The sequence below is a fragment of the Canis lupus genome, chromosome 5 (genome assembly GCF_011100685.1).
Source record: "Canis lupus familiaris isolate Mischka breed German Shepherd chromosome 5, alternate assembly UU_Cfam_GSD_1.0, whole genome shotgun sequence".
Lineage (NCBI taxonomy): Eukaryota > Metazoa > Chordata > Mammalia > Carnivora > Canidae > Canis > Canis lupus.
In genome coordinates this window covers 73,895,120-73,909,927 of record NC_049226.1, presented here as the reverse complement: position 1 = coordinate 73,909,927, position 14,808 = coordinate 73,895,120, and the positions used below count along the sequence as shown (strand labels likewise).

The 14,808-nt window shown below is 43.8% G+C and overlaps 1 protein-coding gene across 1 annotated transcript in view; it reads left to right on the top strand.

Annotated features, from left to right (window-relative positions):
* The window catches only part of VAT1L (vesicle amine transport 1 like), a 147,156-nt gene extending 133,739 nt beyond the window's left edge, over nucleotides 1-13,417 (top strand). The window contains exons 8-9 of the mRNA XM_038538248.1: nucleotides 8,699-8,782; nucleotides 10,831-13,417. Of these exons, the coding sequence (XP_038394176.1) occupies nucleotides 8,699-8,782; nucleotides 10,831-10,929 (183 nt within the window). The 3' untranslated portion in view covers nucleotides 10,930-13,417. The remainder of the gene's footprint in view (nucleotides 1-8,698; nucleotides 8,783-10,830) is intronic.
* Nucleotides 13,418-14,808: the final 1,391 nt, after the last annotated feature.

The following is a 14,808-nucleotide window of genomic DNA, read 5'->3' as shown; positions in this document are numbered from 1 at the left end:
CCGTGCATTAAGCCCTGGAGTTACACCGGGTTCAGTTGGAAGCCCGGCTCTTCCGTATTCCACTGTTTCACCTTGGGCAAGCCACTTCTCCTCACTAAACCTCAGTTTCATCTCAGCTGTCCTCCAAGAGCAATGGGGACTCCAGAAGAAACTGGAGAATTTTTTATGTACTTCTGACTGACAGTCCGACAAACCCCCGCTTACCTCACCGGGTTGATGCAATGAAATGAGGTCATGCCTATAAGGTGCTTTGCTCGGTGACAGCACCTGCTGAGTGTTCGTCCTATGTCAGCCGCTGTGATGATGACGAACAACGCCCACTTCCACCCCATGGAGGTGCTGCCTCTGCCCTCCTGTCCTCTACATTTACCTGATTTTTAGATGCAGCTCTTTCCTTGGCACTCTTGCCTTCTCCTAATACAATGTATGGACCTCTGGACCTAGTTGCGTAGTGATATGAGAGTCACCCTCCACGTGCTTGTGGCCATCAGTGACTCATTCTCTGAGTTGAGCAATACTCCTATGGATTAGGTGTATGTCCTTCTATTGGCTGAGTGTCCTTCTATTGGCTATTCTACTCAACCTATGAGTCTCAGACTAAGAGCTACTTCCTTGGTTTTCATCCTTGTCCTAACCCCAACTGCTTCCTCTTTTATGCCCTGTCACATTTCAAATGTCCCTCTTACGGACTGTACAACAGATATTTTTCTGCAGGGAGCAGGAATCATCTTCTGCACCTTTTTCCTCCCCAGAAACCTCACTCTCATGTTGGAATAAGAGTCCACTGAGTGTCCACTTCAATTCTATCCAACCATCCAAATCCAACACTGGGAAACACGGTTAAATGAGATAAAACAGTGGAGAGAATTCATAAGATTGTTTTCCTCTTTTGCTTTAGTTCAAAATACAATAGGGATAAAAATATATAGTTTGGCTCAATTATTAATTGCAGATTTCTACAGAATATCCTGGCTTTTGGTTCAATTCATTGAACCCCTCGTGACCACAATATATATTTGGTCAAAAGAGTCAGTGTCGTCCACGTACCCATGAAGGACAAAGGACCAGTTACTCCAGCCAGATTCCACCATCTTGTTTTCTCCCTTCCTTCTTCCTCCTACTCAGAATGTTCCTTACCTCTTTTATACAAGTGTTCCCTACTAATGGCCTCTTGAAAAATCCTTTTGGAGCACTTCCATTTTCTGTCCACTGGCCAAACAGATGCTTCTAAAAGCTACTTAATGTTTCTCTTCTTAAAGAAACTCCTTTAGGAGTAGAACTAGGATGGAGCCAGGCAGGTAACAAGGATTAAAAGGTAAGAGGGGCTTCCTCTCAGGTGCCAACCCAGCCCCTGCATGACCCTGAGAATGGGTGCATCCTTAAATTTTGCACCCTTGTCACCTCCCCTTTTCCACCCTAGTCCAGACTCAGTATTATTGCCACGACCCCATGTGCAACTAGCCCCAAAAAGCAGTTGACTGTTTGAATCTTCTGTTTTCCCAAGTGGGTTAATCCATGGTCCCTGGCATTTTACCTTTTTGGTCACTCTTTCATCTAGGTCAAAATCTGGGAGCTCACTCACTTTAGACTCCTGGAGCTACTTGATAGAACACAGAAATTCCGGATTCCAAGTCCACTTGCAACGAATGTGTTTTTTCAACACCCACTTTGTATTTTAAGCCATCCCAAAGATGGCTGTTGTTAATGTGAGTAATCTTCCATAGATGACATTGGTAGATGTGCTACTTAATTATAGTATTACTCATTTCTTCCTTTTCAAACCTTTTAATTTATCACCTAATAGGCACAGTGATCCATGGAATAACCCATCTTAATTTTTTTCCTATTTTAGGTGACTAGGCTTATTATTATTCATAGCACAGGCCAAATGCTTTGATTATTAAGTGGTATCATTTATACCCTAATGACTTTGTGTCTTTCACACCATTCAAAAGGAAATTGAATGCCGTGAAACATTAAATGAGATCCCAACAAAGATCGAGCATTGTTAACTCTCATTACTCAAGTGTGAAAAACTGACTACTCAGTGAGTAACTGGAGGTAGAGAGATATTCTAGATTTGTATGGTCAGTGTGGCCACCTCATCCTTGGAAACTCTTTGAAATATAATACCAAAGGCCCTAACCAAACTTGCCAGCACCTTGCCCTATATTCACATTTGCTGTTCATCTTCATGCCCACTGGTTTCTTTTCAGTCTCTCTTTTCACATTCTGCTCCTTCCACTTGGAATGGTCCGTCTCCTTTTTTGTCTTAGTTACTCCCTACTCATCCTTTAAATCCCAGCTCAGTTACCATTTCTTCAGGGACGCCCACCCTGATCTTCCCAACCAGATCAAATTCCCTATCCACCTTCTTTTAACACCATTTTAGAATTATCGAGCAGCAATCTTACATTTATTCGAATCATTCTTTGATTGCATATGTCTCCCATAAGACCATGAACTTCATGACAGCAGGGAATCTTGTAGGTGTTTACTCACCGTTATCTTCCTAGGCTTCCAGAAGCCGCAACTCCTAGTTCTACTGCAGACAGAAATAGGAATGACCGTTAACTACTGTTCCTCTGCAAACATGGTCTGAATCAATTACATTTCCCCCGTAGGTCATGCTTGAATACCACTTTGAATGCCAGTGGACTTTGCTGGAGCATGAACCCATGGTAAAGGATCAGCTCTGATGGGTTGCAATCTGTGGGGGCTAACTAAACAAATCAAGAACACATTTTTTAGTTGTGAGATTCTTTTTATTATGACTAGCCTATCTAATAAGCAAAAAAAGGCACTGTGTACCTCTGCATTGAGTACCTCGGCACAGAGAAAGCATATCTGTTTCATCCATTACTTTATACACAGCTCCCAAGTAGGGCTTTGGCACTGTTGAATGAGTGACTGACTGCATGAATAAATGGATAGAATAGCTAATATCATTTAATATATTAAGAAGGTGAAGAGGGATCCCTGGGTGGCGCAGCGGTTTGGCGCCTGCCTTTGGCCCAGGGCGCGATCCTGGAGACCCGGGATCGAATCCCACGTCGGGCTCCCGGTGCATGGAGCCTGCTTCTCCCTCTGCCTGTGTCTCTGCCTCTCTCTCTCTCTCTCTCTGTGACTATCATAAATAAAAAAATAAATAAATAAAAATAAAAAAAAAAAAGAAGGTGAAGAGTAGAGATGATGTAACTTGCTGGAATGACATTGCTGAGTTAAAGCAGAGCCTGGGACTCAGTGATGATCTCACTGCCTCCTATGCCATTCACTTGGGATGGTACCAAGGAAAAGCTCACGTAGCCTCTGTGTGCAGGATCTTGGCATCTTGAGATGTTTTAATGAGATGACTCAAATTTCCTCCCACTGTCTGGATGGGATACCAGCTCTGGCTGGGACAGTCTGAGTATGCCCAGAATCCTTCGCCCTGGAAAATCCAGCTGCTAACACCAGATCTGGCCAGCCACACAGCTGGCAGTGGCATCTCAAACTGGATGTGAAGGGACCATGGCCCTGATTACAAACAGAATCCATTGGGCCACCCAGGCAGGCAGCACTGAGGAGGCCACCAAGAGGCATATGGGTTACATGAAACAGAAACCTCCTGTGTGGCTCAGCCATGTGGCATCTCGCTCTCTCCACATACCTGCTTGTTCATTCATTCATTCATTCATTCTGGAGGCTATCATATGCTAAATACTCCTGTGCCCTGGGGTCCCTTTGCCCTGTCCCACCATCTGAAGCTGCGCTCTCCAAAGTTGAAACATGTTGTAAATGTAAAACACACCCTGGATTCCAAACACGTAGTACAAAAGGGGAAATAAAGGAATATAAGATACTCATTAAGACGTTATTATATGGGGCATATACTTAAGTGATAATATTTTGGATAGATTTGGTTAAAGAAAATACATTATTAAAAGTAATTTCACCAGTTTCTTTTCATATTTGTTAGTGTGAGTTACTAGAGAAATTTTAGTACTTCTATAGCTCATTTCCTATTTCTGCTGCACGGCACTGGTCTAGAGAATTGTACTGTAGAGAAGAGGGGCCAAGTTCTAAGCCGAGGGCAAGGGTGACATTACTAGCTGGCCCAGGTTGTGAAGGGAGCTCAAAGGAGACTCGGCCCCAATTTCAAGGGGCAGGGGCGGGGGTGCAGAGCAGCTTTAGAAGGGTTCACATCTAAACCAGCCACAGGACAGATGTGAGTTAGCTCCAGGACTCCAGGAAGGAACCCAATCCATACAGAGGCACAAAGATGAGAAACCCAGTGAACTTCAGATAAATCTCCAGCAGCAGGAGTGAGGGCGGTGTAAGAGGAAAAGAGGGAAGCCGGAAAGAGCAACAGGCAGCAGCTCCTGAAGATCAAGTCCAGGGCTGTCCAGCAGAAGTACAACGCGAGCCACACGTGAAGCTTTCAGTTTTGTAGTAGCCACATCAGAAAAGAAAAATGTGAGCAAAACTAGCTTTAGTAGTATGTCTTACTTAGCCCGGAATATTTAACACACGATCGTTGCAACATGTGATCGATGTCACAGGGTCTGTTCTGTCTTAAGTCTTTGAAGTTGGCCAGGTGGTTTACACCAACAGTGCGCTGAAGTCTGTGCTGGCCTCGTTTCTAGTGCCCAGTGCCACATGTGACTTGTGGCTACTGTGTGAGGCAATGCAGGTCTACCAAGCTTTTCCTGAGTCCTAAGGGAGAGAGTTTTAAGCAGAAGCGTACTGTATCGAAAACTGCTAGCCAAAGAGACAACCAGTAGCTTTCTGGAGGTTGTTGCCACCACCTTTTGGTCACTGTCACCTACTGAGGTCCTTCAGCTTATAAACTGGTAATTTAGGAGCAAAGTCTCTTGACCTTGCCATGGATTTCCTGGAGGGCAGTTCTGGAGTGTGGACAGCAGAGCCCTGCCTGTCCTGAATTTTGTCTGAACTCTGGGAAAGGGGAACCCGCTCTCTTGGTTCCCAGGTGGTTCCTGGGTCACCTTTCAGATGGTGACCTGGGACAGATTCCTTAGATTTCTCACCTTTTAGGTCTCTCGTCTATGAAGCTGGGTTGTGCAGATAAAAAGAAGGAATGTATGTAAAACGCTTCATACTGTACCTGATAAAGAATTGATCAAAAACTGGTCATTTCTTTCTTTCTAAGCTGTCCTCAAAAGGTCTCTTGCATGTCTCCAAGAGCAGCCTAAGAGGATATAAACTCAGACAGCATGGCTGGGGATCAGACTACTTCAGTCACCTCTTGGAAAGACTCCTACCTTTTTCTCTACCCGCCCCCCCCCCCCAAAGGAACTTCAAGGAGTCAGTTCATTTCAAAGAAGAAATGTCCCCCAAAATATGCAGATTAGAGTCAGCCCTTCAGGGGGCTTTTTTGTAACATCACAATAAGCTTTAACTGGTAGGAAAACAGCTTTTCAGTTTCCCTGGGCTCTGTCTAGTTGGAGATGCAGCACAAAAATTGTTCTGGATCTCCAAGGAGTTTCCAGGTGCTTAATGACTTGCCAGGGTAATAAACAACTGAATTCTGGGAAGTCATTATGTGAGACTTTACCTACCACCTTCCTCTGCCTTTGAGAATTAAATGAAACACAGTCTGCGTGGAACTTGGAAAAAACATCAGTTTTGAAGTCTTCACAAACCTGCGTTTGAATCACAATTCTGTCACTGATAGCCATTATCATCTTTGGACAAATTGCTTATATCTTTGGGCATCAAGGTACTTACCTGTAAAATGGGTATAATATAGGTCTCGCAGGGTAAGAATTGTATATGAAAGATAAGAAGGTTAGTTATCTCTTGCTGCATAACAAATTATCCCCAAAACTTGGTGGCCAAAAATAATATTTGTGACCTCATTTTATGTGGGTGAGGAACCTGGGCATGGGCTCCCTGGGTCCTTTGGTTTAGGATTTCCCAAGGCTTCAATCAAGGTATCAGCTAGGGATAAGGTCTCATTTCTGGGCTTCACTGGGGAAGGGTCTGCTTCTGAGCTCTCCCATTGGTTGTTGACAGAATCTAGTTCCTCATGGGCTTTTGGATTAAGGGTAATGGCTCCTCACTGGCTGGTGGCTGGAGGTCTTTCTTAGTTCCTTGCCATGTGGGCCTCTCCACAGGGCAGCTCACAACATGGCAGCTTTTATCATCAGAGGAAGAAGGCAGGAAGAGTCAGAGAAAGAGACTAACAGGCAGAAATCAGTCTTTTATAACCTAATCTTAGAGGTGACATCCCATCACTTTTGTTATATTCTACTGGTCAGAAGCAAGTCAGGAGGTCCAGCCCACACTCAAGGGAGGGAGATTACACGGGAGGGTAAGCGTCAGGAGGAAAGGATGGGGGGGAGCCATTGTGGAAGCTGTCTGCCAAATTTTTAATTTCTCAGTAAATAAATTCTGGTTATGACCAGACATGACAGCATCTTGAAAAGCAATGTTCACCACAGAAATAAATCTATTGGCATATGTATTAGGGTCAGGAAATTTAACAATCATATGACAGTTCAGTCTATAAAAAAGGCTGATTCTAACCAATGCTAGGTTTTCCAAAGACTATATTTAAATAGGCGTTTAACTTATATTAAGTACTGATTTGAATTTGATAACATGTTACCAAATAGCAATGTTTGGAGTTAAAAGGCATTTATTTCCCCTACCTGATGCTTTATCATATATCCAAATCCCTTTCTAGTTATTTTAGGATGTCCATGTTTTTATGGGGATATAAATAAAAATATGCATCTCAATTTTCAGTTAGCAATATTATAAAGGCTTTTAATCCTGCTGTACATTCTTTATAATTAGCAGCTTAATAGCAACAAAATATTTCCATTTCATAGATAAATGTAAGAGCCATGGTTTACTTAACCATTCCCTTATTCTGTGATACATAAGTTGCTTCGGTGTTTTGCCATTAAAAGCAATGCTGTGATTGAGTGTCTTTTGTGTGATTAAGGTTTTTTTTTTCCCCCAACAATTTGAATTATGTCTTTAGGATAAGTCCCAGAAAAGCAATTAGAGTATGCACATTTAAATGGCTCTGTCAAGTTGTTATCCAAATGAGAAGACAGCTTTGGGGTTTTAAGCAAACGCTACTCCATCAGCCCCAGTTTGAGTTCCTCAAAGACAGACATCATAGCTTACTTAAAATTAAAAACAAAAAACAAAACATGGCATCTAGCTTATGAGGACATTTACAGAATACTTTGTGGACTGAATGAGTGAACAAAAATATTTAAAAATCTGAGACTGTAGGAAAAATATTTAGGCTAGATCTCTTGTAGCTTTGTTTTTTTTGTTTGTTTATTTGTTTTTGTTTTGTTTTGTTGTTTAATCAAGAGATGCTGTATTTCCATTTAGATTTCACTGAGAGAGAGACACTTGGGTGGCTCAGTGGTTGAGTGTGATCCTGGGGTCCTGGGATCAAGTCCCACATCGGGCTCCCAGTAGGGAGCCTGCTTCTCCCTCTGCCTGTGTCTCTGCCTCTCTGTGTCTCCCATGAATGCATAAATAAAATCTTTATTTTTTTTTATTTTTTTTTAAAGATTTTATTTATTTATTCATGATAGTCGCAGAGAGAGAGAGAGAGGCAGAGACACAGGCAGAGGGAGAAGCAGGCTCCATGCACCGGGAGCCCGACGTGGGATTCGATCCCGGGTCTCCAGGATCGCGCCCTGGGCCAAAGGCAGGCGCCAAACCGCTGTGCCACCCAGGGATCCCTCATAAATAAAATCTTTAAAAGAAAAAAGTTGCAGTAGGAGATGTGGAGGACCTATTCATGCCCAGCACTGGGTAGTGTGGCCCTTTCCTTATCTCATTTTACCCGCACAGCACCCCCTCCAAGTCCATTTTCCTCACAGCCACGGAGTGAAAGGCTAAAGCATCAATCAGATGAGGGCACACGTTGCCTTTTTTTTTAGAGGGGCTTGGTCTGACAGGCCCCTATCATATGAAAAGGAATCTAGGCCTTCTTTTCTGGGTAGACTACTAATTCTGGAAAAATCTCTACTTTGGTGGAAACAAAATTTCCACCCAATAACCAGGACTAACTGAAGGGAATTTTCCTGAATATGGGTTAGCCTAGGCAATGGGTTATTTTAGTTAAAACTATGAATCAGAGTTATATAACATTTTGGTAAGCAGGATCACAAGTGACTTTGAAAAAAAATGATTTTGCTGGTCAAAATTTACTCTGGCTGATGTGTCCTCTGTCTTTTAGAACTACACAGTCCTCTCCTCTCCACCACCCCCCACCTTTTTTTTTTTTTTTTTAAGATTTTATTTATTTATTCATGAGACAACAGAGAAAGAGAGACCGAGACACAGGCAGAGGGAGAAGCAGGCTCCATGCAGGGAGCCCGACGCGGGACTCGATCCTGGGCCTTCAGGATCACACCCTGAGCCAAAGGCAGGCGCTCAACCTCTGAGCCACCCGGGGTGCCCCCCCCCACCTTTATTTTTAAGAAAATTTCGTCTTATTTCAGGAACTACCAGTTTCATTTTTTAGACCCAGAAGACTGAGCTGCTTGCACAAGCTCAGTGTGCGTGAGTGACACAACCGGAATGTCTTCGCACCCTGGCCCCCCTCCAGCGCGGCTTGGCGGCTAACCTTGAGCCACAGCCCCCCAGGCGGGCGGCGAGTGGCGGCTCCTCCACCTGGGCGCTTCTCCCCCACCCAGCGCTTCTGCTTTTCTCCTCTCAGGTGAAGGAGGCCATGCAGCGGATCCATGACCGGGGGAACATCGGCAAATTAATTCTGGATGTGGAGAAGACCCCGACTCCACTGGTGAGTCAAAAGCCGAGGGATCCGTTCAGTTCAGCAGAAGAGGGCCTGCCGGGGCAGGTACGGGGTAGGTAGAGGGAAAGCCCGCAGTTCTCGACCAGCCTAACCAACTGATTCTGCAAATGAGCCATTAGTCACAAAGCTGGGACGCACGCTGAAAGGGCAAGGAAGGTGCCCATGAGAGCATTTGAGGAGCAATCAGAGGGCAGTCGGGAAAGGAGCGGATAATCGACCCGTGTCGGTTACAAGGGCCGTCTCTTTGCTGCCACAAGTGGGAGGAATTCCTGGTAAAATCTAATAAACTCACACTCAGTACTCAGAGGAGGATGCCACCTGCCTCCGAGATGCCTCCTGATGATTGCATTGATTTTCGTCTCCTTTCATCAGGATGATACCCTTACACCCATGGAACCCATCAGGCATGAAGCATGTCACGCTCACCCAGCCCCCTTGCAGTGGCCACTGGTCCAGGACAGGGGGCAATGTGGTGGGTGGTCTACACACAGAGCGCCCTCAGACTTCCTCCACCTGAAGCCCGGCTCTGAGCTCCTGTGGGTGACCCTGGGCAGTCATTCTGCTACTCCATCTTCGTACCCCTGCCTGTAAACTGGAGATTGGTAAATTCTCACAAGTCGGGTAGAATGATACACAGGAATTCATACTAAATCCTAGGGAAGGCTTAACCAAGAACATATTTAGGAAGAGTCTTTTGTTTGCTTTCTCACCTGTTTAGTCTCAAATCTGCATCAGACGTTTGTAAAACAGAAAGAACTGAAATCTTTAAATCTTTGCATGTTTTACCACGTGTGGCTTTTTTTTTTTTTTTTTTTTTTTTGTTTCCTTGGCTTTTGTAACCATTAGGTAGTTTGGGAGTGATGGTCATCTCACTCAATGAAGGATGGCTTCATGAGGAGGCATTTTACAAAGTGCAAGTGACTTATAACAATAGGGACATTGTTCAGTGAGTGCTTACTAAGTTCCAGGACTGTGCCAGCAAATGTCTGAAAGCAGATGAGGGGGTGAGACTAGGGGAAGGGGGCTGGGTCACAGGTCTTCTTGCACCTGTGTTGTTCTTAAAACAAATAACCAGCTCTATTTTACCCTGTCTGTAGAAGAGATCTAGGACCATCCTGGACAGTGTGTTGCTTTTAAGCAGGATAGTTGACATCAGCTTCCTGTCTGTATCCATAACACGTGAGGTCCTACTGGGACCCTTGGGATTTAGGAAGGCCTGTTTGACCACAAGGGATTTTCATCAGAGCAGGAGCTGAAAAACCCACCTTTGAGTGTAAGAGCTCAGAGCCTGCTTTGGCATATGCCAAGGGCCTTGTTCCTGAATCTAAGGAGGGCTTTTCTGAGGCTTTGGGTAGAATCAAACTCCACGTCTTCACAGAAACAACTTCCAAGCGAAGGGCGTAGACCGCAAAGTAGACAAACATGCATTTGTTAGCATTGTTTTTCCGGCTTAGTAACTGACAGCACCAGGACTTAAACCCTGGCCAGTCTGTGCAGGGTATGCTCTCTCTGCCCACCCATGTTCCCCCAGTGCTGACCCCTCTGCCTGAGAACCTCTAGTGGCAGGAGCATGTTGGGCCAGCATGTCTAGAACTGGCCAGAGATGACAGGGAGATGACCCACCTTAGCCATTCCCTGGCTTCTTCTCCCTCAAGTAGGGCAACTATGAGGTGTGTCCCTCATTGGCTCCCAGTGGTCCCCAGCAGGACTGAGCCCCAGGTGCCCACAGTAGGAGCCTACTTATTAACACATCCTGTCCTGACTTCCTTGCCTTTTCTGTCCCATCTCCTCCCTCCCTACCTGTGCTTCCTGGAATCATCTCCCAAACTCCAAATGTTTGCATTCAAATCCTTATCTCAGAGTCTGCTTCTTAGGACACCCAACAGAAGATGGCTAGCAGCACACTGCCTTCCTGGGGAAGAAAGCAACCCTAACTCTGAGCTCTCAAAGAAGTCCTTCCCAAGGGGCGTCCTCAGATATGAAGAAAGTAAGAGACAGACTGCAGACCCTCTAACACATCCTCTGTTGAATTGTAGATGGCCAATGACAGCACAGAGACCAGTGAGGCGGGAGAAGAGGAGGAGGACCACGAGGGTGACAGCGAGAACAAGGAGCGGATGCCCTTTATCCAGTAACCCAGGACCCAGACAGGAAAATGTGAAGGATGGTTTGGAACAAGAGGAGCCTGTTGAGAAAGCTCTTCTGTGCCCCAGTGAACAAATGCTGTAGTCCACTGTGTGTTGTGTTTGTCTGCAGTCAGCTGAGCTAAAAAGCTGTTGATCACTGTTGTTTTTGACATTAAGTGCCAATCCCATTCCATGCAGTATTATGTCCCTCCCCCATCTGTGTATTACACTCTCTCCTACTTCAAAACTATACATCTTTGGGTCCTTCTTGAACAGTTCTAGAACAGCCTTGCAAATTAATACAAGCCCACAGGCCCAATGCCTACGAGACCAGTCATGGGCAAAGACAAGTGTGGATTAAAAGGTGTTATCATAAAAGCACTGTCCAGATTGTAGAATTCTTCAGGCCAATGACACTTTTTGCTGCCAGCCACCCATGATTCTGACAAGAGCACTTGCCAATGTGGCTGGCAGAACGAGGGTAGGCCAGGAGGTGCTTTTATGAACCCATATGTGTAGGATCTCTCCAAATAGTACTTTCCTTCTCCCCATTTAAGAGGCAACTTCCTTACATTCATTTAGTTTTTTAATGGTCAAAAGGTTAAACCACTCTCCTCGCAGCCTCCAATGCTTGATCCCTTCACTGGTTCTTAATCATCATTACTGGAAAGTAGATAATGGATTTCTCAGGATAGAAGATGGGTCAATAGCATGAGTTTGAGGATCAGCCACAGAGATTTCTCCTCTGAAACCAGGTCTCATGAGCAAAATCTTTCCCCACCATATATATTTTCTTTTAATTTTAAGAAAACTCCACATGTGTGGGACTATTTCAGAAGTCATTACTGAGATTTGCCTACGTTTGCACACTTGCCATGGGCATTACTGATTTTGCTCTTTTCATTTCCAGGTAGTGAGCAGCTACCTTTACCAAGGATCCCCAAGGAAGACCTCCCCTGTAGACCATATTTGGGAAAAATATTCAATGAGTATCTCTTTTCTTGCCAAAGCATGTTCTGACATGTAACAAACTCTAGCGATACAAACCGGTTGATGTTCAGTATCTGATGCCAAATGTGCAGTTCCTCTCCTCTAAAATATAAAATTATGGTGCAGACTCTTTGCAAGCCCCTGCTTTTTGGAAATCAGGGACCAAACTACTTGATTGTATACCCTTGTCGAATTTTCCAGCTCCTAAACTCTTAAGAAACCCCACACCTGCCCCACCAATACTTGACATGTCTTGAGGTGAACAGTTCCCCTGGAGGATGAAGGAGAGGCTCGATGTCTCCACAAGAGCACTCCTCATTCCCTCCTCCCACTCCTTATGGCTCAAAGAGTGACTCCTTCACTCACAAACCAAGCTGGAGACACAAGGAGCCCACATTATTAGCACCCCAAGTCACTTTGCCTTCTAAAAGACCTTGGAGGGCTCCCTGATTGCCCCATCTCTCCACCAGTGAGCCTTAGGGTAGACCCAACTCTTTCCCCAAACAATGGGAATGAATGCATTCCAGCAATTACCTTTCTATTTCCAAAGTCCTTTTGTAACAAATGTCACCTCATTAATCATGTTCTTTTTTCCTACCCTGAGCTTGTGATGATGACTTATTTATGCCAAATATTTATCTGACAGGAGTTTCTCCTCATTGTGAATGTACTTGTAAAATATGAAGACAAGAAAGGGTGCTGCCATCTGATGAGCAGAGAGATGAGAGTATCAGAAAAAGACACTCACATCATCTTTTGTTCGTACCCCAGGGCTCACCAATATTTCATTTCTGGGCCATTCAGAAAGAGGAGGTTTATCCCCACCTCCCCCCAACACTTTTGCTAAATGCTGTATTATTGGTCATGTTTCTCCCATAACCAAGTTGACAATGAGGTTTTAAGGAGAACCACAACCCAAGTGACATTCCTGGTGAGCTGGACAGAATGGCATTTTCTAGGGCTGGGGTAACAAAGAGCCACTGGCCATATCAGAGCTGTCCTCTGCCAAGGGAGTGGGAACTCTACGTGCAGAATCCAAATGGCCTTTGTTCTATCCGGAGGAGAGGCATTAAAGAAAATCATGCTTCCCCAAATCTGTTTTTCAACTAGCAAAATCAATAGTCGTCACAAATTATGGCAGTTGGTTAAAGAAAACCCTTTTGTCTCTTCAGAATACAGCGTGAAAAGAGAAAACTAGAGTTTGACTATCAAGGTCAAGCTATGCTGCGAAGAACAGGAGAAAGATAATGCCAAAATTAGCCATTTAATGCACTCTCGTTTTAAGCACCTTCTTTCTGTCACGTGATTGGTTTTCTGAAGGAAGTGTAAGAAAGTCTCAGTTTGCCTTAAAGGAACTGTGAAGGCTTCTCTGTCATTTAAACTTGATTGGAGTGAACTGAAACATTGTCTAATGTATTTGTGGCTTTAGAGCTTTTGTTACATTGTGCCTACAAAGCAAATTATGTTTACATAAAATATATAAATAAAGTATTCAGCATAGCATAACCTCGCCTGGCATTGGTGACTCCACATAAATAGTTGTTGGAAAAGCAGCCCCACTATTAAAAATGCAAGGAGTGGGTGACTAAAAAAGAAAAAAATTAAAAATTTGTGATAGAAGAATTCTCAAATGAGAAACTAAAGACTGTGTAAAGGAAATAGGAGTCAGGATGAGAGAAGCCTTTAAAAAAATATTCAAGTTCCCTCAAGCAAGAAAGTATAACCACTAAATAAAAGGACTATTGAAGACATCGTATAATAATAATGGCAATAATTATAATGGCACTTATAAGCCACCTACAATATGCTGTTAAGAGAGCTGTATATATATATATATATATATATATATATATATATATATATATATATAAACTAAAGTTAAATACTGTATACAGTAACTTTCCTACCTTCCCAACAGCCCTAGAGGCAGGGTTTATCATTACACCCATTTTATAGGTGACACGAATGAAGATTAAGGTTTTGCACTTGGCCAAGATCCCACAGTTCGTAAGTGATGGGGCCAGGATTTTGAGCCAAGCTAGAACCCATGCTCTTAACCACCTTAATGTGCTTCTTGGCTTAAATAGGGTGAAATATGATGCATCTCAAATTACCATCCCTTGTTCCCTAGAAACTCTTCAGGTATTCCGTTTCCTCTGATTTCAAGGATATGTTTGTAAATTTGTTTTGCTGTATAGCAAATACTATGCATATTAAGAAGCTTTTTTTTTTTTTCTGGCTCCATCCCAGTGTTCAGTGAGGTGCTGATTTTAAAACTCACACATCTTACTCTCAAAAAACAAAAACAAAAGAAACACCTCACACATCTCAACCATTTCATTTTCATGATCCTCAAAGTTATCAAAGAGATACACAAAAGTAAATCCCCAAGGCTAAGATTTCATGAAGGAGGAATTTGTGATTAGGGAGGCTTCACTGTGTTTACCATATTCTCAGCAGGAAGCCAAAAAAATAGAGCTAAGCCCCATATTAATAAAAAGCCACATACATAAACCTGAATTTGCAAGGTAGAAATATTACTCACATTGTCAGTGAAATTCCTTCCACAAAGGATTTTCTTACATATTCTAATTTAATGTTCATGTATCCCACATAAATCTTATGGTCTCACTTAGCCAGTGTTGGTACACCGTCACATTTAAACACAGCCCAGCACCACTCTGAGAATGGGGAAGAAGTGAAGCAGTTGGAAACAAAATTCTTTTCAGCAGTGTGAATGAGCTTTGGGTGGTAATGGAGGTAAATCTTTCAAAAGCTGTTTGGGGCTGGGCACCAGGGTGGCTCAGTGGTTGAGCATCTGCCTTCAGCTCAGGTTACGATCCTGGGGTCCTGGGATCGAGTCCCACATCAGGCTCCCTGCATGGAGCCTGCTTCTCC